Here is a 26,325-nt window from a genome sequence, read left to right as displayed (position 1 = left end):
ATACATAATCAATTTTTTTTAAATAAAAATTTATGAATTAATTAACAAAAAAAGGAATAATAGATTTTCAACTATAAATCAGAACCTAAATAAATAAAATTATAAGGAGAAATTTAGCTTTTATTGAAAATTTTATCATGATAGCAAAAAAGTGAATCATGCAATAATAAGAAATTTTTGATGATAAATATTAGATTTAACAAATATAAAGATTTCATGTATTATATTCATAAAATAATACCAGAGCTGTGCAATGTTGACAGTATAATAATTGATGAGAATCTATTTTTGATTGGACAGATAATGGTGAAAATATAAATATGATTTCTAACTAGATTTTTAACTTCAGGAGGAAAACATAAGATCTAATTTTATATAAATTTGAAAAGATAAATATAAATGTATTAAATATATATTCTGTTTTGTAATGAAATTTTGTTAACTATATTTTGATTTTTATAATATGCTGTTTTTTCTTTTATAAATTCTCATTCATAAAAAAAAATATTTTATGTAATTTCGAATTATTTTTAAATTTGCACATATAGACCAGCTTTGAGATTGGATTGAATTCAATATTACTTTTAATTTTTTTTCGATGATTTGATGAATAACTTCTATTCTTGATAATTGAAATTTTAAATTTTCGTGTAAAGAATTTTTTAAAAAATATTTTTTTATTACATTAGGATAATTTTTTAAAAAATAAAAATATAAAATAAAAATAAAAAATATTTTTATAATTTTTTCGAAAATGTGAAATTCTCGTGTTTTGTTCAATAATAAATTGTTCAATAAATTTTACTGTTACGATTAAAAACTTAGAATTTCTATTTTATTCTAGGTCAAAATTTTTAAATAATTTGATTCTTCCTGAATAAATAAATAAATTTTCAATAAATTTCTCTGAACTTATTTACTTTTTATTTTACTCAGATGTTACACTTTTTGTTGCATTTAATCATCATTTGCATTATTTAGAGATGATATGCGTCTTTCGTATTTTAGATTGTATGACATATTTCATCATTGTAATTTTCTTCTTATATTTTTTGTTATATTCAATAATATTATTTAAATAAAGATAACAGTCATTTGAATAGCTGGATGGATTTTTGCATATTATTGTATAGTAAATTATATTAAATACAGTAAATATAGTAAAGTCATCATTTGTGAAATTTTTTGTTTTTCATTTTGTAAAATTTTCTCAATAATTGAAGAATTTTCTCTAATTGCTGCGATTACAATGTCTTGATCTTGCTTAATTCTTTTGGATTTTTATATTCAATGATATTCCTTTTCTGAAATCTGTAAATTATATTTTCTGCAAATTTTAATAATTTTAAAGTTTCATATCTAAATGATGTTGAATCTTCAGAAATGATTTTTTTCAAGAAATTTTATATAAACAACTATTGATTGATGCAAATTTTTGAATTAATAGAAAACTTTAAATATTTTTCAACAAATTTTTTTAATAGTATAGTCTTTTTTTGACAATTTAACAAAATTATAGATTCTGCAAAATAATCAACAATTAAATATGTTGCCAAAAAAAATTAATAGTTAATTACATTAATATGATATATTAATAAGATAGAAAATATTAAAAATAATAATAATAATAAACGGAAATAACATATGAAGGAAAATATGTGTAAGAGAATTTAATTTAATTAATCTTGACAGATTAGAAAAGAATAATTAATTTTTAAATCTTAGCTTATTGCTATAATGAAAATTGATAAAGCACGATGACATTATTGCGATTACGTGGAACCGATTTTTATCGATAATATTTGATTGTTTCCGTTAAGTCATCGGTTTCATATTCAAATCAGTATATATTATATGTATTAAATGTAAATAAACAATTTTGTTCTCATCATCTATTAAAATAACCGTTGATTATTTATCGATTAAATAACAACTGTTGATATAATCAATATCTTTTTCGAACTTTTTATCATTTAATTGATTGGTATAAGTGTTCAAAGATAAAATCAGTTTCTTCGTAGATATAATGAATATCGTATTTTACAGATGCATTCAAATGTTTCTTCTTGAAATATCCAATGCAATAAATATATTTCCAGTTATTTATTTTCAATCAATAATTGATTTATTTTTTTTCAAAAATGAAAACAGAACTTGTGTATAGATCAATTTATATTTTAAATGATCGATAAATATGTTATAAAATTTCTCAATTTTTATATTATATATATTACTTTCATATACATCAATTTTTTAAAATAATCATATTCGATTATGTTTGATTTTGTAATATAATAATAATAATAATAATTTTGAAAAAGTTTATTGTTTTCTTCTCTTTTTTTTTATTTCATATTGAAGAAAAGTTGAATAAAAAAAATATAAAGATGTTGAATGAATCACATTATAATTTGATATAAAAATATAAAGCATGTCTTTAGATGTTCGACTTTAATATATGTATATGTAATAGTAATTTATGACAGTAATTTAATACATATTATAACTTTATGTTTTTCATTTATTCGTTAGTTATGCGAGAATGTTTGAATTATATATAGTTAAACATAGATTGTGAGTTATATTATTATGTATTTTATGTATTATATTATGTATTTTAGCTATATTTATTATATATTTTAGTTTACCATTATTAGAATAAAAATATATTTTTATTTCATTTTGTGTATAGATATATTATTTTGTTTTATTATGTAGTATTTGGTATATTGAAATAAAGTAATTATTCATACTTAAATTTATTTATTTAAATATAAAAAAGCAAATATATTCATATATTATACAAACATTTAAATAATATAATATAAATTTTTTTTTTAATCTTTAAAATTGTTATCTTCCAAAATCATTATTTATTATTTTAAGTTGTATTTCACATTAAAAAAAAATTAACGGTATATTTTCCGATATTATATTAATTTTCATAGTATTACATAGTATATTGGTGCTTTTCCAAGCAACGACTTTGAATGTTGCCATTAATAGCAGCAACAAGGCGCTACTTACTATAATGATGTCTAATAATGTAAGTTTATCTTTTACTATTAATTTAATAATAAATTATATACTTTGCAAAGTGTTTTTAAAAAGAATAAAAATATCAAAAAAAGAAAAATATATAGTATTTCTTGAATAAAAAATGTTATTGAAATTATAGATTTGTTTTGTTATGCTAGTCAAATTGAAAATATTATAAGATATATAAAAGCATATCTACGATTAAATAATTGTAACATAAATATTAAAGTTACATATAATATTAAAATTACCGATTTTTTATTTATTAGAATAATATTCATAGTATTCATAATAATTTTTTTTTATAAATAGTTATTTATAGTTATTATTCCAATAAATAGCCATTTAATATTTTATATTAATTTAGTATGAATCATTTTATTGTAATTTTATTTTTTTTTTATTTTGATAATATATAAATCAAATTGAAAATAAAATATTTTCTTATAAAATTTAATAATTATTATATTAGATAATATATATATATATATATATATATATATATAATATTATTATAATATTATTATATTAGATAATATTATTATATTATATTATATTATATTATATTAGATATTATATTATATTAGATAATTATTATATTATGTGTATGATACATATAATAGCAAAATACTTTATTGATTTCTGAATATTAAAATTTCATTGAAATTAAAGTGTTTATATATAAATTTATAATAATAATAAATTTGTTTTTAAAATCACTCTGCAAATTAAATTTAATCAAATGTGTTAAGTTATTAGATATTTAAAACACATATATTTTAATAAATAAATAATTAATAAATAAAAAGATGTTACTAACTGTTCTTTTTAATAAATTAAGTATTTTGAGTATTTTTTAATTTAATAAAAAATAATAGAAAAAATATCAAAAATTGAAATTTAATATAATACAAATAATTCATAATAAAAAAGAATTGTAATATCATTTTAATTGAAATCATTATGGTAATAAAAAAAATTAACTATCTCCAAACAAAATTTTCTTTTAATTAATTTTTAATTAATTTAAACTAATATAATTTTAAGAATTATTTTAATTTAAAATTTAAAAAAAAAATTCTTATTGATATATCATTTATTATTAATATATAGGAAGTAAAAGCAATAATTAACAATAGATTATAACTATTTTCATAAATATTTTATTTATATTTATAATAATTTTTCAAAATTTGTATTATATAATATGTTTAGCATTTAATTATAGATTACTCTACAATCGAATAACGAATCGAAATAATTCAAAAAGAATAGAACTTCATTTATACGTAAAAATAAATAACTATATAATGAAACAACTCAGGAAGAGATTACAAAAAAAAAAAACATAATAATAATTTTCCAAACTTTTTATTTCAGTTCGTAGAATTAAAAGGTTCCGTTTTTAAGAAATTTGACAAGAAGAATCTATTTCAATTATCTTGTGCAGACGTGAGAGAACGTTTTCATTTGATGATGCTTCTTCTTGCTGTGAATCTGCAAACAATGAAAGAATACGCATGGAAAGCGGAACGACTTGCAGTGCTATTGCCAGATTGTATAATGTTGCTCTTGGCGGAAGTCCTCGTAGATTGGGTAAGTAAATTGTCATAATTTGTTGTATTTTGTGTTTTGTATTATGTATTAAAAAGAACCTGAATGTTGTTTCTGTGTCAGAAGTGAATTCAAATTGAATTTATTTTTGGTGAAAACGATGTGATAATAATATTATTAAAAAACATGTATATAATTAATATATCTGTCAATCGTAAAAGTTCCTATTTTTTTTTGTAATTTTTGAATGCATAATATCATTTTTTTGATCAAATTATTCTATTATCATCTGTTTTCTTGGTATATTTTAATGATGCTTTATTTATCTTATATTCGTGTGATATTTTCGAAAATTGATTTCTAGAAAATATATCTAAAAATATAACTTAAAAAAAATGTTGAAACTTATTTATTTTTATTATAATTTACAATTAATTGAAGTCAAGTTTGTTATTTTATATAACTTTAGTATTTATTTTGAATTTAAATCTATTCTCCAAAATTATTCCACAAATATATTAATCTTTAATATTTATAAGATGTGTATTTAGAAATCGATTGATAATTTTGACTTACAATTTTTGAGATGATATCTTTCTTTTTAAAAATGTTCGTTTTGATTTTAATGTATGTTGTACATACTAAACAAAAACAAATGTTTTTGACTATTTATTCAATCTCGATGATTCATTGACAGTATATATCCAATATTCACTATGATGAGATAACTCTGATTGGTCAATATTCTTTGTTAATAATTTATTAACAAAAATTTTTACACATTTATTTTAAATCTCTTCAAGAATCATCAGTTAAGTCTTATCGATCGATTTGAAGTATATTCTAATAAGAAGATATCAATAAGAAGAATTGTCTATGATTAGTGATTTTGTTTGATAATTCGTAGGTTTTTTAATGTCTATATTTGAAAGTTAACGATATTCATTTAATCATACTAATTATTTGTGCTTTATTATATTCAATCTGTTTGTTATAAATCTATTATCCCCAGCATAAGCAATGATTATTTAATAGGAAAAATTTTTTAATCTAAAATATCTCCCAAATTTGAAGATTTCTTTTAGCTTTTTAGACATGCAATGAATTAAATTTTTTATAAATCCAGACTAAATATTATTCCATTCTAATTATAAAATTTTTGAATTTAATTACTTGATATAAGATGTTTTAAAAATATTAGAATATGTCTGTAAATTGAGATAATTTCAAGCAATATTTTAGCTATCGTGCATATATCGAGTACGAACAAATCCAAATAACATATTTCGAAGAAAATGTGTTAAATATAATATTTATTGATAATTATTTTATTGATTTATTGAATATTTATTTTATTGATAAAAAAATTATATTGAATTACATCATAATGAACTAATTAATTGTTATTATAGTAAAGTTATGATGTAATATAAAATTTTTTTAACAAATGAACGATTAATATTACATATTTAAAATAAAAAAAATAAATCATATATTACAATCTATTAATTTAAAAAATAATTCACCAGTAAGTAGATAAAATCAATCACTCAACAAAAATTCAAACTTTGAAGTATGCCACTGGATTAATGTTTTTTAAATATTCTTTTTTAATGAATTAATTTTTTACACGTAACACTAAATAATACTAAATAAATTATAAATAAAACATTACTGAAATAACATATATTATTGGATCAATATATCGTTTATTTAATTGCAGTATTATCAACCTTGAGCTGATATTTATAATTCAATAATTCCAGAAGAGAATTTTAAATTATTTCTTTAAAAATATTGATATTTTTGAAAAGATCCGTTTTTATAATAAATATGATTCGATATAATCTTCTTCTGAGCTATATAAGCTTCTATATATCTAATAATATTTGTTTGAACACATTGTAGCATTTCAATATTCGATATAGTATAAATTTTCATTTTCTCTACTGATAGATAATGTATACGTCATTCTTTAAAATATTCTTAAGTATATATATATGTTATTATTAATATTTATTAAAAAGAAAGTTAAGATTATTGCAGCATTTGAATCGTTCTTTCTGACGAATCTTTATTCATCTTCTATTTTTATTTTAATTTTTGAGTTTCTTCATATTCCTATATGATACTTATTATTTTTTATTTTTATTCTGCATTTATATTTCAATGAATTCAAGTTTTTTCTATACCTTGATTCTGCTAAATTATAATTTTTTAATTTCAAAATTTTATAATTTATATTTCTCCGTTTTTTCATTATTTTATCCTTTTTTTCATTTGTTTTTACGTTCATATGAGTTATGAGAATTTAGACTACTTTTATTTTTAATGTTTTTGATTAGTTTAGTTTAGTTTTCTTTCATTTCAAGTTTTCTAATTGTTATTTTTCTATTTCTATTCTTATTTTAATTTTTATCTCTCTGTGTTAGTAGATAATTTAATATTTTTTTGAATCTGAAAATATTATTATCTATTCTTATTCTTCTATTTCTTTGGCAAATCTAATTATTTCTCTTTACTTTTGTATATTTTGTAAATTACTTTTTCTAAAATGTTCAGTTTATAGTTTTCTTTCCATCTCTCATTTTTAATGTCAGTTAATCATTCCATCCATTTATTTTTGAATCTAACACATGGTATCTTAATCAATTAATAAAATGATATTTTCAATTGTATATTTTTCTTTATGATTGTTTTGATTGTGTCTATCTATCTTTTTTTTTAAATAGAATAGATTTTTATTAAATTATCTGTATTTTCTTATCATATAGATTTCTATTGTTTTATTAGTTATTATTTCTTTCAATTCTTTTGTCTAATTTAGACTTCTATTGTTGTATTTTTTATTATTTCTAAGTTTTCTTTTTCTATTCTATTCAATTCTTATAAACTATTAAGAATCTTTCTGTTATTAATTTCATTTGTATTCAATATTTATGAATAAAATAAAAAAAATTTTTCTATTTTTTAGAATATATTGCTACAACACAAAATATATACAAAATATATTTTATTTTTAATTGATTTTTTTATAAGTCTCAGAAAAATCAGCTTCTTCTATTTTATCCAAAAATAAAACAGAAATGATAAATCTCCTGTTTATTATTATTATTTTTACTATGTGAAAATATATTACAAATTTAGAAATTATATTTATTTTTTGGCAAATTGTAATTTCATATTCAATGCTATATGTATTTTTTGTAATCTTTGGAAGTGTAATAATTTTTATACGATTGGGACAAAGTAATAGAATCATCAAAAAAAGAAAAAATTGGAAGAAAATGTAGAAAAGGAATAATGCATATAATAATATTATGTTTAAAATCGGAATTTTTATTTTTGTATTTATAAATGAATTTTAAAATCTAAATGATATTTTAATATTTGCAAAAAAATATCTGGTTGCATTTTCCTCATTTTCTTATCTAACAAAAAATTGCTAATTCTTTTTATATTTTCTTTTTTTTCTTTTATTTTTTTTAAATTGAAGACATCGAATATTCTTCATTTATTTTTTCAATATCGATTTTTTTTTCATCTCCTAAATGTGAAATTATTTATTATTTCTATAAAAAATTAAGAATCAAATAATTTTTAAAATTTATATACTTAACAAGAGATAACGATGATTATTAAAAATAATTATTCAAAATATATTATTGTACATGTATATTTCCAATTTTTGATTTACATTTTTTTTCTCGACATCTTTTTAGAAAGAGATTTTTTTTTTCATAATTCAAATAAAATTCATTTTTAGATTATAAATGTTTATGCATTTATATGATCTTTCGAGAAAGCAAATATATTCAAATAAACAAATCATTCATATAAAATTATCCATTTAATTTCTTAGCTATAATTTTTTTTAGATTTATGTTCACATAAAAGAATTTTACGAAACATTTTTTTTTAAAATTCATATTAATATATCAAATATTATAAATTTGAAAATAATTTTGCAAGTTAATTGTTTAATAAATTAATTTTTTATTTATTTTGTATCATAGTTACAATGTATATCTTTATAATTATATTATAAAAATATTTATATAAACGAAATGATTTTCGATGAATAATCAAATATTTCACGTATGAACGAAATATTACATATTTAGAATGAAATTTCATTTTATCATATACAAAATATATTTTATATATACAGAATATATATAGATAATATATATAGAAAAATAACAATATATGCAATAATAAGATAATTCAAAAGTTTATTATTATTAAAAATATATAATGATAAAAATAACTTTATTATGATTTAAATTATAATGAATTATAAAATTTTTTCTATATTAATTATTTTTTCTATATTAGATAATACAAATAATTTTTCTCGATGTTTTCCAATAAAGATTAACTTGTATATAAAAAATGATCGTTTGATATTACACAAGATATATCTATTTTATTTTAATACTTCTATTGGTTTCTCAACAATAATTTTTCAATTTGCTAAAATTTTAGTGATTTATTATATTTTATATCCACAATTTTTTAAAACTGCTTTTTAAAAATTGTTTTAAAATAATTTTTCTAATATTTTCAAGTATAATTCTTACATTTGATAACGTTTCAAAATATGTTTTTATGAATATTAAATTTTGTATCTATTTTTGTTAAAAAATTCTATATATAAACTATAAAGTTTAAATGATAGAATATGAAGAAGAGTTCATAAATATTTTTTTAAAAAGAACATTATTTACTAACTTAAAAAAAAATGCAATTCCTATATCCTTTGATTTATGAAATTTCATCTTATGAAATTTATTTATCTAAGAATTATCTAAGATTATCTAAAAATTGTTACAATATGTTATATATTAAAATTTTCAGGAATTCATAAAAAAATTTTTTTCTAAATATTAAAATCCAAAAATTAGATATTGAACAGATAATATAGACTACTATTTGTTAAATGAAATCATTGAGAAATCATTGGTTTCTTATTCTTCTATATTACAGTCAGCTATTTTATTTTATATGCTGACATAATCCAATATTGTCATAGATTTCTTTTTATTAATCTATTATATATGAATTCTTGTTTTATTTTGTTAATAATTAAAATTTATTCGAAATTCATTATTAAAATGAAAAAATGATTTATATTATTAATTAATTTCATAAACTAAATAATACAAGTATTTAATTCGTTTTTATATTAGATTAATATATAGATAATTACATGCTTACAATAGTGCATTTTCATATTCTTATATAAATAAAAGAAATTTATTGTTAAAAATTTTATTATTAAAGATTATTATTAAATAAAAGGATATGAATAGAAAAAATTATAACGAACGATATTTAGTGTAACAGAATACTATATTTATTATTATATTGAAAATAATATTGAAGTTGAACAACTATGATGATGAAGTTGTCAATTATATGACGATTAATGAGAATCTGATTACCAAATCTTATTATATATAATAAGATGATTATTTATTGATGGAAAACGCAATATAGTAGACATGTATAAATTCAAATTGTATTTTCAATATTAAAAAATATTTAGGCGAGAATATTTTAATTTTGCCTTTCTGTTTTCAACTTGCAAAAACTTTCTTTTTTGGCATTTATATTATAATAATGACTTAAGAAGAATTTAGTTTTAGATTTTTCTTTATATTATATTATTTCTTATATTTCTTTATTTTCTTTATATTCTATAATATATTTTCATAGATTGTTAGCTTTGGAAAATAGTTATTTCTAATTGATTTTCAAAATTTCTTTTATTTTATATTAAAAAATAATATATTTGTTAAAATCATGATGATGGTTTATTATATCTTTGGATATTGTATTTGGTGCCATCTGCTTAAGATTTCGATTCTAAACTCTCACATGGATTTCTTGTTAAGGTCATAGTGATAGTTCACTGTATCTTTGAATGCATCGGTACCATCTGTTTAAAAAAAGAATTATCCACTAAAGATTTAATTCTGACAGATTACAGATTTCTGATGATTTCTTATCGATCATGATAATGATTCATTGTATTTTTGGATACTGCCCCAGTGTCATGTATTTAAGAGAAGGATCATCCACTAAAAATTTAACTCTGATTAATAATCTGATTTCTTGTTAAGATTACGATAAAGATTTATTATATTTTTGGATACTGCATTGGCGCCATCTGTATAAAAAAAGAATTATTAATGTGGAAAGATTTGAATCTAATTAATCACATATTTCTAGTAATTACGGTGATGATTCACTGCGCTATTGAATATTGCTTCAGGTGTTATCTGCATATAAAAATCATTGATGATAAAAAAAGAACACTGATTAATTACAGATTTCTGATTTTATGGTATTAATTTAAATGATTGAGATGTTTCACCATATAATCGAATTAATATAAGAAATAATTGATTTTTATTGAAAATCTGATTCTGAAAGTTAATTCAAGATGTATCTAATTCAGTTTATAATTGTTCTTAAACTGCTGTTAATTCATCGTGTGCTTTAAGAACGGTACTGAAAATGCAAAGATAAAAATATGAAAATATAATATTCATAATTCAATGTATGATAATAAAATTTGGATTGAATGAGATCTGATGTTCTGAATAGATTAATTTTGAACTTCATATAATTATTTTTGAAATTCTTGATCTCGATTTACATATTATTTTATCATTCAAAAAAGAAAGACTTTTTTTTCGTTTTCAAAAAATTTGTACTTTACTTCAAAGATGTGACAAATCCAATATCTTTAAATATATTCAGAATATACTGATTCTTGAAGAAAGATGACTTCAAAGAATCGATCACTTGTGTATGAAGCAAAAAACGTGAAAAAATTTTCCAAATCAAAGATGACATTTATAATTATATATTTATAAATATCGAAAATATAAAGATTGACATCAAATATCTATATCTTGAAAGGCCTTTAGAGATATGATCTGGCGACACAATATATATAATGGATGTAGGCAAGTTTTCTTGCCCAAAGAAAATAGAAAAACTATTAAAATCAAATTTTCATATATAGGATATCATAAATTTACTCTAATTTATCAGTATTTATACATATATTTGTCAAAAATTCGTTTGGATTAAAATAAATTTCAGCTTCAGAAATTGATTGAAATTGTATCATAATTTTATATTCAATATAAAATTTCTTTGGATTTGAAAAAAACAACATATATATTGATTTATAAAATCACTTTTATTGCAAAAATATCTTTTTATAATTAGTAGAAAATATATATTGTTCCTAATAATAAATAAAATATATTTCTTTTTTAGTCGTTTTCACAATTTGTATATAACATATAATTGATATATTTACTGTATACAATTTACATATATATTGAAAACAATATATATATATATTATAGTATATTTATTATTATTTTTTATGCAGATATAACATTTAGATCATTTTTTGGAAAAATTGGGAAGAAAGTTTTTATTTTTTGTTACAAAAATTTTTCTTCTTTCATTGTTTCAATTACTTTTATGATGTATTTATAAAATGCAATTTTCTTATTATTATATTATCCAAATATTTCTCTATATTTGCCGAATAGAATTCAATTTCTAAATTTTTAAAAATATTTTTTTTTTCTTGGATATATGATTTTTTTATGAAGAATATTTTTATATTCATAAACAATGATAATGATTAATATCTTATTCATTTTCTCTAAGAATATTTCCTCTAAGAATTATCTTGTTTACAATATCTTTTAATAGCATCATAAAATATTATAATTTTTGAATTTTAATGATTTTTTGATCAAAAAATATTGGAATTCGATGTAAATAAAAAGAATTCAGATGAAATTTATTATCTTGATCATGTATTGATAAATGATTTCGTTAGTTTTTTTTTTTTAATATGATAAGAAAAATTTTGTTTTGTAATAATATCTTCACCAAACTTACCTCACTAAAAATAGACTGTAATTGATTATTTACATTGTTTCGAGAAATCAGCCACCTGTCTAATATGTTATATTTGATTCTTCTATAGAGATTTCTATTTTTTTGAACTAGGATATTTAAGTTATAAATATAATAGCATCGTCTATAATTTTATTACATATTTGTTCAGCATATACATTCTGAATGGATATCTTCAGAAATTATTGATCAAATATTTATCAATTCTATTTATATTTATGATATCATAAGATCACAATTTATTATAAAAATATCTGTTGCGAATCTTAATAATGATAATTTATCTATAAGTTTTCTTTCTTTCAGATATCTTTAAGATTATCAAAACATATTATAAATCGTAAAATTTTGTTGAATCAGTCTCGTAACATCATAGCTAAATAAATTGATCGTGAAAATGATGTTTTTTTATAAATGATAAAATAGTTCTCTTTCCTTAAATTTATCAGTAATAAATAAAATTCAAAAACTTTAATGATTTCAACATGATTCATGGATTTTTATTTCTTATTATGTATAATTTCTGCTTTCTGATTTTATACATAACAATTTTGGTAAATATGAGAATCCACTTCTGATGACCTTGATTTATATTGATATATATATGATATATAAGATTATCTATAAGATTATTTTTAAAAAATTTTAGTTGTCGCTCGCTTGTTTGTTAAAAATTTATTATAACAATAATAATTATAATATGTATTTTATATGTACACTATGTGTATAGTATAATATGTTACATGTAATATTTATATTTTTTTTTTTGTGATTATAACTCAAATCATGTTGCTAGATTCGTTCTCTGGGAGCATATTTAAGGTGTTGGTAATATGCATATTCTTGATAATAACAGGATTTAAAATTAAAGCGAAAATGACATTATTCGAATAAAATATAATATAAGATTAAAACATCGAATTTGAAAAGAAGAAAAAAATAAATAAAATAAAAAGAAAATGTCATCAAAAACGATTAATCATAAATTACCAACTGTTATGTTTATTTAAAATGGAGATAATAAATATACCAAGAATACGTACTATGCGACAAGAACTTTCCATATCGAAGTTTATGATAAATATATACTCGATAAAAAAATTCAAATTTCATAAAATAAAAAGAAAAAATCTTCAAATGCAATCTCTTATATTACTATATAAGTTACATCAAGATATTTCGAAAGGCTGATGAATAATGATGATCGTCTTTCTTCTGGAAAAATGCATATTTTGCAAGAAGGTTGTAACTAAATGCATTATCTTAAATTGTTGAAATATTATTAAATTCTAACAAAGGGCTGATAATCAATGCCAATCGACTTCCAGAAGAAATGCATACTTTGTGAAAGAAACATCTTCAAACATAATTTCTTAAATCTCAGAAATACACTAAAGCAATATTCAGGAAGGTTAATGAATAATCAATATATTGTAAAAAGTGCATATTTTATAAAAAATAAGTGCAGTCTCCTGAATTATCAAAAGTGCATTGAACCTCCTTTATTAATCAACGTTCATCTATTATCGGGATTATTGTTTATGAGCGAGTTTCTTCATTGAAGCTTTGTTATATCATTTTTTATTTTTCTAATAATTAAATTTAAGCATTTATAATAGCTGGCATTGTCTATATTTTCAACTTCAGAAATCCAAAAATCTGAAAAGGATACATCGACTTATTGCATTTTATGTATCTTCAGTTTTTTTTTCCTTGAAAAGAAAGAATAAATGAAGAATATAATGGCAAATAAATCAAACAATAATATTATTTTTTAGAAAAGAATAAAGTAACGTGTCATTTCACTTTGGTATACTTGATTGTGAATAGATGTAAAGATTTATGATTTCTCGCTTACACGACCTATATTTCAGATAAAGAAATAAAAATAACAATATGTCTCTTTCGATTCAGACGATTGTTATTTTTTTCGGAACAATATTATATATATTTATTATTGTATTTTATAATATGATATGTCAAAAATTAAATATAAAATTTTAGAAGAAATATTTTTGAGATCAACTATATTGTATCATTAAAAGCAATAATTTTCGTTCAATTATTAATGATTAATATTGATTTTGATTGATTTTTTTTAGTTGAATATTTCTTCCGATATTATTGATTTTTATCAATTTACTTACTTTCTTTTTAGGTGAAGCACGCTTTTATAACTCGTTTCAACGAACTACGTTCAACAGTATACAGGGATTATACAATAAGTTTAGCGTATGACATGGCTCAAACTCGTGATGAGACCGCCTTTTCTGATGCTTCGGACCTTGTAGCCCGCAGGATGGGTTTTATTCCTCTTCCGCTAGGTGTCGCAATGGGAAGAGTACTTTGCACGACTATCACGCCGTCTGCCAAACCAGCCAACATAATTTTGTTGTTTCTGGCATATCTAATATTAGTGGCATTCAAGATTTTAAATAGTTTGATAATTCTTGGTAAGGCATGTGATTTCATTTCGTCACATTCCACGGAGCCTGATAATGAAGTGACTTCTTTGAAACATTCTTCAACAAGTACCGATATAAAAAATCCAAATTTAGCTACAGCAATTTTTTCCAATAGTGCAATTAGTTTAAATAACGTTTGTCTCAACGAAGCTGTCTTGAAGGAGGAAATAGGTAATGAAAAACTTAATACAGAGGACAGTCAATAAACAATATCTTTTTCCTTTTTTGTTTCTTTTATGTATATATTAAGTATAGATAGATAAAAGGCACTCAAAACAAGGAATTTGAATTTAATTATACATGAAAGTAAATATTGATTTAAAACCATAAGACAAATGATTTATTATTTCTTTTACTTTTCTTTCATCCCGAGTGTCTTCTTTCTATCTCTACAGAGTGTCCCAGGAAAGTACGAGATTTAATTTCATATAACAGAGAAAAAACCTAAGGAATTTAAGTCCAATGATCGAGATGGCCATAATAGATGCCTTTGCTTTATTTACTTCTATTACAAAATGGGTTTTTAAAAAAATTATGACAATTATAATATCATAATACTTCATCATGTTGGAATTATTCTTCTTAATTTATGCAAGGTAAGTCGTTTGCAAAATATTTTTATAACTTTTTGTTGTATATTGTCTAATATTGTATTATATGTAATCAAATACAATTGAAAATGAAAGGGAAATTTCTCAAAAGTATTAACATTTATTATATTATTATAATTATAAAATAAAGTTAAAATTAAAATGCATAGTAATAATATTTATTATAATATTGTATTAAGTATAATATAATTTTTTGAAAGGAAAATCATTACTTTAAATATTTTGTTTAAAGTATGAATGTAAATATAAAAAGTCATAAAATACAAGAAAAATAATAAAATATTGTCTTATTCTAGTTATAATTTTATTTTTTTATTATTAAATCAATTCAAAGTCAAAATGAATATAACTTTTTTCATACAGAATGATATATTAAATATATTAGTTAAATTATTAGTTTTCCTGGGACATCCTGTATATATACAATTTTTAATATTTTTAATATTGAGGTAATTTAAGAAAGAAGAATTAAAGAATAAATCAATTTTATAATATATTTTTAAAAATATATGTAAAGTGACTAATAATAGATTACAAAAAAAATATTTATTTAATTCAAATTTTAATAAAATCCTTTTGTTTAGAAAAAGTTGTAATAATTATTATTTTGGTTGTAAGTATGTTAATGGTGATTGTGTGATTGTGATTATAACATTTAATGTAATAGTATACATAAGTATTCAATATTTCAATGTTTAAGACAACGATCATTTTAAAAGTAGATATGTGCAATCGTATTATGTAAAGAATTTATATTTTATTACTATTATTGTTATTGAAGTGGGGAAAAAAAAAAGGAAAAAAAATTAAAAAGAAATAAGCAATTAAGATAATATTTATAAAGTCTGATTAATAGTGAAGAAAATAATTTGATTAAATTAATGCAATTAGATGTGATTATATATCTTTAAAAAGAAAATTTAATATTTTTAAAAAATTATATATTATAAATATTTTGTAATTTTAATGATGGTTATTAATTATTGCTATTTATTAAAATATTAAAATTTAAAATATTAAAATTTATTAAATATTAAATCCAAAATTTTGTGGAACCAAAAGTTATTGTTTGATCTAATAATTTTGTACTTAATGATATATAAAATCAAATGTAATGAAATACGATTATTTTTTAATTAAAAAAATTTAAATGATATCTTTTTAATTCTTTTTCATTTTGAAATACTTTAATATAATTTAATATAATTATATCTTTCATATGAAAATATTTATATATTTTTTCGTTAAGCGTTATTCAATCATCGATCTTTGTAAAATTTTTATACAAGATAATTTATGAAAAAATAGATATATATTATTTCTTGTTAATAATCATTCACATCCAAATAATGAAAATTGTTTCTTAAAATTGAACGTAAAAATTATTATTACGTTATATTTTTATCTTTTTTAAAAAAAAATTGTCTATATTTTTATAAAAAAAAATTAATTATGCAAATCATTTTATAAAATAATTATTTTTTAAAATATTTAATAATTATTATTTATATATTACTATTTCTTGTAAAATATTAAATTTTTATATATATCTTAGTTTACACAAACTAAATCAAATTAAAAAATATAAATAATTAAGAATTTCTAGTGAAATTTATTGAAGCTTCAGATTTAAAAATTTATGAGGAAAAACGTGTTTGATGAATATAACTAAGAAAAAAAAAATGGAAGAAAAAATAAGAAAGTGTTGATTGCAGTGAGATAGAAGAAAAAGGAAGTACAAGAAAACAAAATCGAAATAACAGAATAGAAAAAATAAATAAAAAAGATTAAGAAATTAAAAAGAAACAAAATAAGGAATAAAGAAGAAATATCACAGTATTAGAGATATTTGGTGATCCAAAGATATCTATTGCAAAACTAAAAGCTAAAATTTACACTAGTTTGGTTGAAGCAGACATATATATATATATTATTCAATGTATACTGACATGCAAAATTTTAAACATGAAGATTTTCAATGTGTTTATAGATTCAAGAAAGTTTAAACGAAACAAAAATGCAGGTAAGCTAAAATTAATATTAAAAAATAATTTGAATAAAAAATATTCAGATAGTGCTATATTGTTATTTCACTTGCGATGCAATAGATATATTGAACGTAAGATTCGTACATCATTATAAAAAATAATTTTTTAATATTTTTATAATTTTTATAATAGATAGATATTATTTGTAAAATTTGTTATTTAAAAAAAAAACTAATTTTTACATTACATAGTAAACGTATAATCTATTCAATATTATAAAATAATTGAAATATATATATAATATATATATATATATATATATATATATATATATATATAATTGAAATATACTATCTATTCATTCGGCACTTTATGTAAATCAATGATATGAATCTAAGTAACAAATTTCTTTTTTTTATTTGTTGCCTATTTTTCTCATTCTAATGCACACAATAGTCAAAAAAAATCAAAATAAAATGCACGACCATTAATTATAACATTTAAAATATTTTTATAACTTTTTGTTATATATTGTCTAACATATATACTAAATATTTTGATTTAGAAAATTTATATAATTTATTAATATAGTGAAATATTAATGAATTTAAACTCATTTTGTGGAAAATTTGTATTCTCAGGCATTAAAAAAAAATATTTAAAACTTCAAAGATTTAAAATATTCAACAAAAATAACGAAATATCTTATCAACATAATAGTCTTGCGACGATCAATCTTTTTATTGTAAAGTCGACTTTTATCATTTATGAATATTCAATATTGTGATTATTTAAATTTTTTCTTGAACACAAATTAATTTTAAGAATTTGTGATCAATTTTTTTCATTATAAAATGTGATATATTTGTATTTAATTATAATTATAAATATATCACAATTATAACATTATATTTGTGATATATTTTTTCATTATAAAATCGATTTTTATTATTTATAATTATCTAATACAAATAATACAATATCTAATACATATAAGTTTCTTTTTTTGAAGATTCGACGCAGTAAGTTTTTTCTTTAAATAGTAATAAATTTTTTTTTTAAACATAAACATATATAAAAATACATACTTATAATATTCATAAATAAAAACAAAAAATTTTATGTATTATCAATAATAATACTATTTAATTATATTAATATAGTATATTCAATTATACTAATTATAGGTTTTGTGATCGATTCTTTCTTCATAATAAAATTGACTTTTATTATTTACGAAAATTCGTTGCAATGCAATGCAAATTTCTTTTTTGAATATTTAACGTAGTAAGTTTTTTCTTTGAATATAAATTATATTTTACTTATTACTTTAAGAACTTATGGTATTTAAAAGCAGCAGAAACTGTCCCATCAGTATAAGATAGTCTATAATGAATCTTTTCATTATAAAATCACACTTTTATTATTTACGAACATTCGACGTAATATAATTTTCTTCGTTGAACATAAATCAAATTTATCTTAAAGATAACTTATTATTCATGATTGACATTACCGTTTTCTTTGTTTTCATATACACGAAAGACATTTATTAAAATATTGATTTTTCTTCGTATTTTAATATACGATGTGGAAAATTTTCTTTCTGATTGAATACTACAAAATTGATGAATAAAGTAAAAATATTATTGATTCTTGTTAAATTAGATATTATTTTATTAATAGCAATATTATGTTATATATGTTATATAATCAACTTTTTATTGAAATCATTTTGAATTTCTTGCAAGACATTTTATGTTTTATTTTTTATTTTTTTATGTTTTATTTTTTATTTTTTTCATGTTTTATTTTTTATTTTTTTATTATCTTTCATGTTTAAAATTTTTTTGAATTCTTTACATTAAATTGATTGCAACATGATTTTTTTAAATTCGTGTCATTATGTCACTTATAGTAATATAGATAGATTTAATATCTTTATAATAATGAAGAATTTTAATGTAATAATAATAAATTATTTAAATGCTAAAAACGAGTTTTCATTTTTTCATATATGTAGCATATTTTACATTTATAAGATGCGATAATTTTTATATGCATTAAAAGAATATAAACATATAAAATATGCTTACTCGAGTATTGATTTTTTCGATATTTTTGCATTTTAATACAAAATATCAATGTGAAAAGAATAGTCTCTGTTCCATGAATTATTAGATGTTAAATTAAACTTAAGACAAGATTTTTATTTTTGCTTTTCTCTATGGTTTTCTAATTTATTGGAATTAGAATGAAGAAAAAATATTGAATGGAAAATATATAAAATTTTAAAACTTTGAGAAATGTTAATATTATATGTTATGATAAATATTATATTAATATTATTTGCAATTATTTTTAAAGCAAAGAAAATAAAATTTTATTCGGGAGTTTCCAATATCTAATTTTGATTTCATTTGCTTAATCTTTTTTAATCACTTATTATTTATGTATTTATTCACCAATAATGTTCTTGATCTATCTCTTGGATGTAAAATATCATTATTCAATGCATTACTAATTCGTGATGAAGCATTCAGTCAAATTTTATATCATCCAAAAGAATAATAAACTTTCAAGTAACAAATCTATTTTTAAAAAAAATTTTTATGATAATCTTCCAAATTTAGCTAGCAAATTTGCTAATGAATTTGAAAAAATTAGAATGGGAACTTGAAAATAATGTTTAATTTTATGTCAAAGCATGTGTCATCCAGGAAATACTTCACAAAAATCGGTTTAAATTTTATCTATATATAATTGTACATATATCCTATCTATTCATAAAATTATTCTTCAGAGTTAATAGAGTTAAAATAATAAGAATCTAAACAAGATTAAGTTATTTATTGGCAATTATATTATAATTATAATTTTTAAAAATTTATTGATTAAATAATTTCATTCATATTTAAAATATAATAAATAATGTTTCTTTGCGGTTTTACCATAGATATAAAATAATAATTTCTATGATGTATATAAAATCTATCTCACATTCTAGTTGTATATGTACCATGAGCAATAAATGCTTGAAATAAATTATTTTTTAATTGGCAGTTATCTTCATTGATTAGGCTTAGTTGATGTTTAAAATATAGTAAACAATGTTCTTTTCTTACATTTTTTTCCTCTTTTATCATACAAAATAATAATATACATGCAATAAAAAATTTCAGAACGTGTATCAAGAGTAATAGAGAATTGAAAAATTGGATTAAATTATTTATTAATCGATATTAATTTATTGATTCGATCTTTATGTTTAAAATATTATAAATAGTATTCTTAATATTTTGTTTTATCATGTAAAATAAATAAATTAAAATCATAATGTGTAATCAATAAATTCGTTAACTACTTTAATAGATAAATGTAAAAAATAAAGCTTACAAATGAATGCGTGTATGTTTATTTTTTAACTCAAAATCAAAGGATTTTAATATTTTAAGAAAACAATTGTTTTATCATTTCAATTACCATCAAAATTTGCAACATCGACTTTCAATTTTATAAGTTTTGTAATATATTTTTTAAAATTATTTCTGATTTGAATTCTTATAATTATTTAGTTCATTGTTGATTCATTTTAAATATCGCGTAAGAGGATATTCTCAATATCAAAAGATATAACGAAATCTGTAAACTAATAATGAACAAACTGTCTAAACATTAAAACAATATATCTCATGTATCTTTATTCCTCTTTTTTTAATTGTAGACATAATTTCTTAGTATATTACTATTTCAGTTTTTGTGTTACATTTTCATATTTGAATTCGATAGGCCTAAAATATTTAATTATATTTTCAGGATTGACATAAAAACTTGTTGATTTTCAATTTAGTTTTTGATTCCTTTATTTTATTTTTTATTTCAATTTGAAAAAATCACTTTATAATTGATATTTTTCAGTAAAATAACCAAGATATTTAAAGATCTTTCTGATTTGTTTATTTACTTCTGTTCATTTTTAAGAATCAGCAATACATAATAGTCCTTAAATATTAAAATGCAGATATTTTTGATTTTTAGTAGTTTCATAACTATTGAATTTTACATCTATATTTTATTCTTTTTTTACATTACTTATATTATTATGTTGTTATTTATTATAAGATTCCTCTTTTTTATATATATGTTAATTGTTTCGATTTGTTTTTCATCGTTATTTTTAAGCTTTCTTTCAATTTCTCTATGAACTATAATATGATCTTTTCGCTATCAACCAATTTTTTTTCTATCAACTTATGAATCGATTTTTAAATTTGTATCTTGAATCAAGTTAATAAATTATTGTTTTCCAGATAATCTTCTTTTAGAACTAAATCCTAAGACTTATCCTGATTGTTTTTTTTTAATTTACAACTTTGATTATTTTATTTTACGAATTTTTTTTTTCCACCAAATAATTGTTTCGCATAATTGTTGACAGAAATTCTTATATCACAATGATTAGTCATTTTAAATCATTAGTTAAGATTTATAAGAACACCCATCTTTAATTAAATTTAAACTCTATTATTGCTTTAGAAAAAAGTTTTTAAATTATTGAGCTGTTTTCTATCTTTAGTTTTTTAAATAGAAAACATATTCGAGTATAATTATTATCCAACTCGTTTAGAGAATTAATAAAAAAAAATACATTATTTGAATTCTTTTATATGCAAAATTGTTTTATTTTGTTTATTTGTTTTATTTTGATTTAAGTTTATTGATTAGTTATGCTAAAAATAATTAATAATTAATTCACAAATTAAAAACATTTTGAAGATCAGGATCATCTAATCTTATATTTCTATCCTTAAATAACTATTCCAAAGAATTATTAGTTTGGAATAATTTCATCATCTAATATTTTGCCTATAATTGATTGATTATTTAAAAAAAAAAAAAAAATGAATTTGCAAAAGAGATATTTTAAAGATTGCGATCACCTTCACCATCTTGTGCTTCTAATATATTTTTAATTGACTATTCCAAATAATTATTAATTCGCAAACTAGGGACATTTTGAAAATCTATCCAAGTTTGTGCTATAATTGATATTCATTGATCCAATTAATTGATGTTCATTGATTGGATAATTTAAAAAAGTATTAATTTTCAAATAAATTTAAAAAAACGATTATTCAACTTTGCGTTTGTATATCTTTAATTGATACCTAATGATTGGTTACCTCAAAAACAATATTAATTTGCAAATTATAAATATTTTAAAGATTCCAATCACAATCATGATATAATTCATTGATTTATTGATTATTTCGAAAAATAATTAATTTTCAAATCAAGCACATTAAAAATTACGATTATGCAAACTCGAATTTGTGGCATATTTCTTAGCATATTTCTAATTAGTATTCAATAATAGGGTTATTCCAAAAACAATATTAATTTACAAATTACAAACATTTTAAAGATTCCGATCATGATCATAATTTCTTTATTTATTGATTATTTTGAAAAATATTAATTTACAAATTAGGAACATTTTGAAAATCATGATTTTCATTATTTTGTTATGTCTATAGCAAGTCCTTAGTTGGAGAGAAAAGATGAATATATATCTGCAAAGATATTGATTTCTTTTAAGAGAAAAATAATATATTTTGACTAAAAAAATTATAAATTGACTCCTATTTTTCTAGGAATTTTTCATTTCTTTACAATTCTTTGCAATTTTCAGCTTTTGGAGCGTTTAAAGAAAGATAATATTTCTAAAAATAAATTGGTATTTTAACACAGAATATGTCTGAATTGAATTATTTTTTTTTTTGAACGAATAAAAATATTCTTTTATCTTATTTGTTTTATTGTTTTACAAAGCAGGAACCTTCTATATAATTTATTCAACAGTTGAGATGTTTAAATCTCTGATTTAGGCTTATAAGGAGGTCCATCTTTGGTTAATATGACGTATATTGTTTTATTTCTTCTATCTATTTCTCATTTCTTATTAAAACATCTCTGTCTTTTTATTACAATCAGAATAATGAATGCGCTCTTGGATTATTTCTGTTTTTGAGTAAATGTTTGATTTTTCATTCCATATCGATTCTTCTCACGAAGATATAGGAATTCTTTTTACGTTAGAATTGATATAATTTCATAGATCTACATAGATATTTCTTAAATCTCTTAGTTTGTTGCTTTGATCACTACAGTTTTATCATTCTTTTAAATCTTGTATATAGTGAAAGGAATATTATATATTTCATAAACGAACTTTCGGAAAAAATCGGTTGATGCGCCATTTTAACTATGTTTATTAACTATGTATTAACTATTAGATGAATGACTGATATAATTTCAAGGATAACACTTTTCGTAGAATATAATAAAAAAATATGGCAACTATTTATGAATCTAACAAATATTATCATAGAATTTATCTACAATTTTGAAAAAATTATAACGGAGATTGAAGAAAAAATATATCTCATACATAGTCAAAATATCTCAATATATCTAAAGACGCTTTCTACATTTACAATTGTGGAATCCTGCGTATAATAATATCATCTTAAAATATACTTTGTTGTTATGTATCATTATCACATATCTTCTATAAAATTTTTTATAAAAAATTCTATCATGATCGTCTTTAATGATCAGATTTTTTGCTGCTTTTTCATGACATTAATTTTCTTTTATCGTTTAATGTTTAAGTAATTTGTTTATTATCAATTTACAAATTCATAGTGCCTTCGATTCCATACTTTTGATATCATTTTCAAGAGAAAAATATTTTTGATATCGAAACATTTGAATTTGTCAGTCTAATTTTGAATGAATGTTGGTAAAGTAATGCCAATTTACTAGCAATAATACTACAGCAAGCATATAAATATAATCTTTTATTGAATTTCTACTAAAATTGTAGATAATAGATTTTCTAGCAATCTCTTCATGCGATAATAACAATAAAATTATATAAATTTATTTTTTAATAATATTATCTATTTGCAATCTTAAAAAAATTAGAACGAGAATCTTTTTGAGAAATCATCTTGGTCACACACTGGAATGTTTTACACAAATATTTTCATAGAATTTGACTTATGTATGTATTTATATCATATGATGAAAAGATTCAAGTTAAATTATTAATCAATAATTAATTTTCAAGATTCAAAACTTTCCAACTTGATAGTTACTTTTGTCTTACAAATAAATAATGTCAGATGTATTACAAGCTAGTTATTAAATTTATCAGCATTTTCTATTAATAGTTGAAATGATATTTCGTATATTTTGATATTTTCTGTATTTTATAATTATCAGCTTATAATTATCTTGGTTTCTAATTTATTATTGCTTTTACGAATTCGGCAGTTTCTTTATTTCATTAAATTGATTAACATTATTTCATGATTTCACTAAATGCATTATATTATTATTATTATTTTTTAATTATTATTATTAATCATATATTATTATTATATCATAATATTATTATTTTTTTTTTTATTCTTATGAATACATTATGAGAATTCTATCATAGTCTTTTAATCGAATTTTCTCTAGTCTTTTCTCGAATTTTTTTATCGTACTATCTTCAAATATTACACAATGTTTTAACAATTTGTTCATTATCAATTTTTTGTTTTGCACATTTTAATTCCATCTCATAGTATCATTCTAAGAAGCACATATTTCTTATTTTCTAAAGCTATGAACATATAGCCTATTTTGTGCTCTAATATAATAAGTTTATTATAAAGGATTATAAAGGAATACTTTTTCTATAACATTTATTATAATTCTTTAAATATTGTACAATATAATCTATTTATAATCAATTTATGAAGATCTCAACCATTCAAGTTTATATCTATAATTAGTATCTACTAGTATTATCCTTCTAAAAAATTATAAAAGTTAATTTGTAAACCAGAAGTACTTTGAAAATTTTATGGTTGTAATATATACTATATCCTTAATTGGGTATTTTGAAAAAAATTATTCATTAATTTACAAATTAGAGACATTTTATGGATTTTGGCAATTTACATATAATTGATGTTCATTGATTGGTTACTCAAAAGAATATTAATTAAAAAAAATCAGGAACATTTTAAAAAATCAAAATTCTATTCTACTATTTCAATCTTGTATCTATAGTATATTCTTCATTGATGTTTATTAATTACTTAATCTCTAAAAAATATTAATTCAAACAAATCAGGAACATTTTGAAGATCAGGACCATTTTAATCTTGTGCCTATAGCATGTTCTTTATTAGTATTGATTATCTTCAAAAAAATATTAATTTGTAAATAGAGACATTTTGAAGATCTCGATTAACAGGTTATGGAGCTTATACTTAATTGATTATCAAAAAGCTATTAATTTGCAAATTAGAATTAGGACCATTTTAATCTTATGTCTATAGCATGTTCTTTATTAGTATCTGTTGATTACTTACCCTCTAAAAAATATTAATTTGCAAATAAAGACATTTTGAAGATTTCGATTACTATATTGTGCTTGGAACTTATCTAATTGACTGTCGAAAAAGTATTAATTCACAAACTAGAGATATGATTTGATGATCATGACTATACAATCTTACACGATCACGTTTTGTGACACTTTTTATTTGTCCAATGATTGATTAAAAGAAATATTAATTCTCAAATTAAAGATACTTTAACGATTACGACCACGCGACCTTGTATCTGTAACATATCTTTAATTGT

The 26,325-nt window shown here is 19.7% G+C and overlaps 1 protein-coding gene and 1 long non-coding RNA gene across 4 annotated transcripts in view; one reads left to right on the top strand and one right to left on the bottom strand.

Annotated features, from left to right (window-relative positions):
- LOC412787 (protein TAPT1 homolog) overlaps positions 1-26,325 on the top strand; it is a 106,979-nt gene that overhangs the window by 22,512 nt on the left and 58,142 nt on the right. For 2 of the 3 annotated variants that reach the window (XM_026442735.1, XM_026442736.1), the window contains 3 exons: positions 2,949-3,046; positions 4,420-4,635; positions 14,711-15,188. In XM_026442735.1, coding sequence (XP_026298520.1) covers positions 2,949-3,046; positions 4,420-4,635; positions 14,711-15,188 — 792 coding nt within the window. Of the gene's footprint in view, positions 1-2,948; positions 3,047-4,419; positions 4,636-14,710; positions 15,189-15,412; positions 15,507-26,325 lie in introns of those variants that run through there. The other variant, XM_026442737.1, reaches the window with a different exon arrangement.
- LOC102656780 lies at positions 13,028-14,825 on the bottom strand. Its single transcript, XR_003305313.1, has 2 exons — positions 14,700-14,825; positions 13,028-14,211 (listed from the first exon to the last, which is right to left on the bottom strand). It is a non-coding gene; the product is annotated as an uncharacterized LOC102656780 (long non-coding RNA).

This window comes from Apis mellifera, linkage group LG9, assembly GCF_003254395.2.
Source record: "Apis mellifera strain DH4 linkage group LG9, Amel_HAv3.1, whole genome shotgun sequence".
Taxonomy (NCBI): Eukaryota; Metazoa; Arthropoda; class Insecta; order Hymenoptera; family Apidae; genus Apis; species Apis mellifera.
This window is presented reverse-complemented; position numbering and strand designations above follow the sequence as displayed.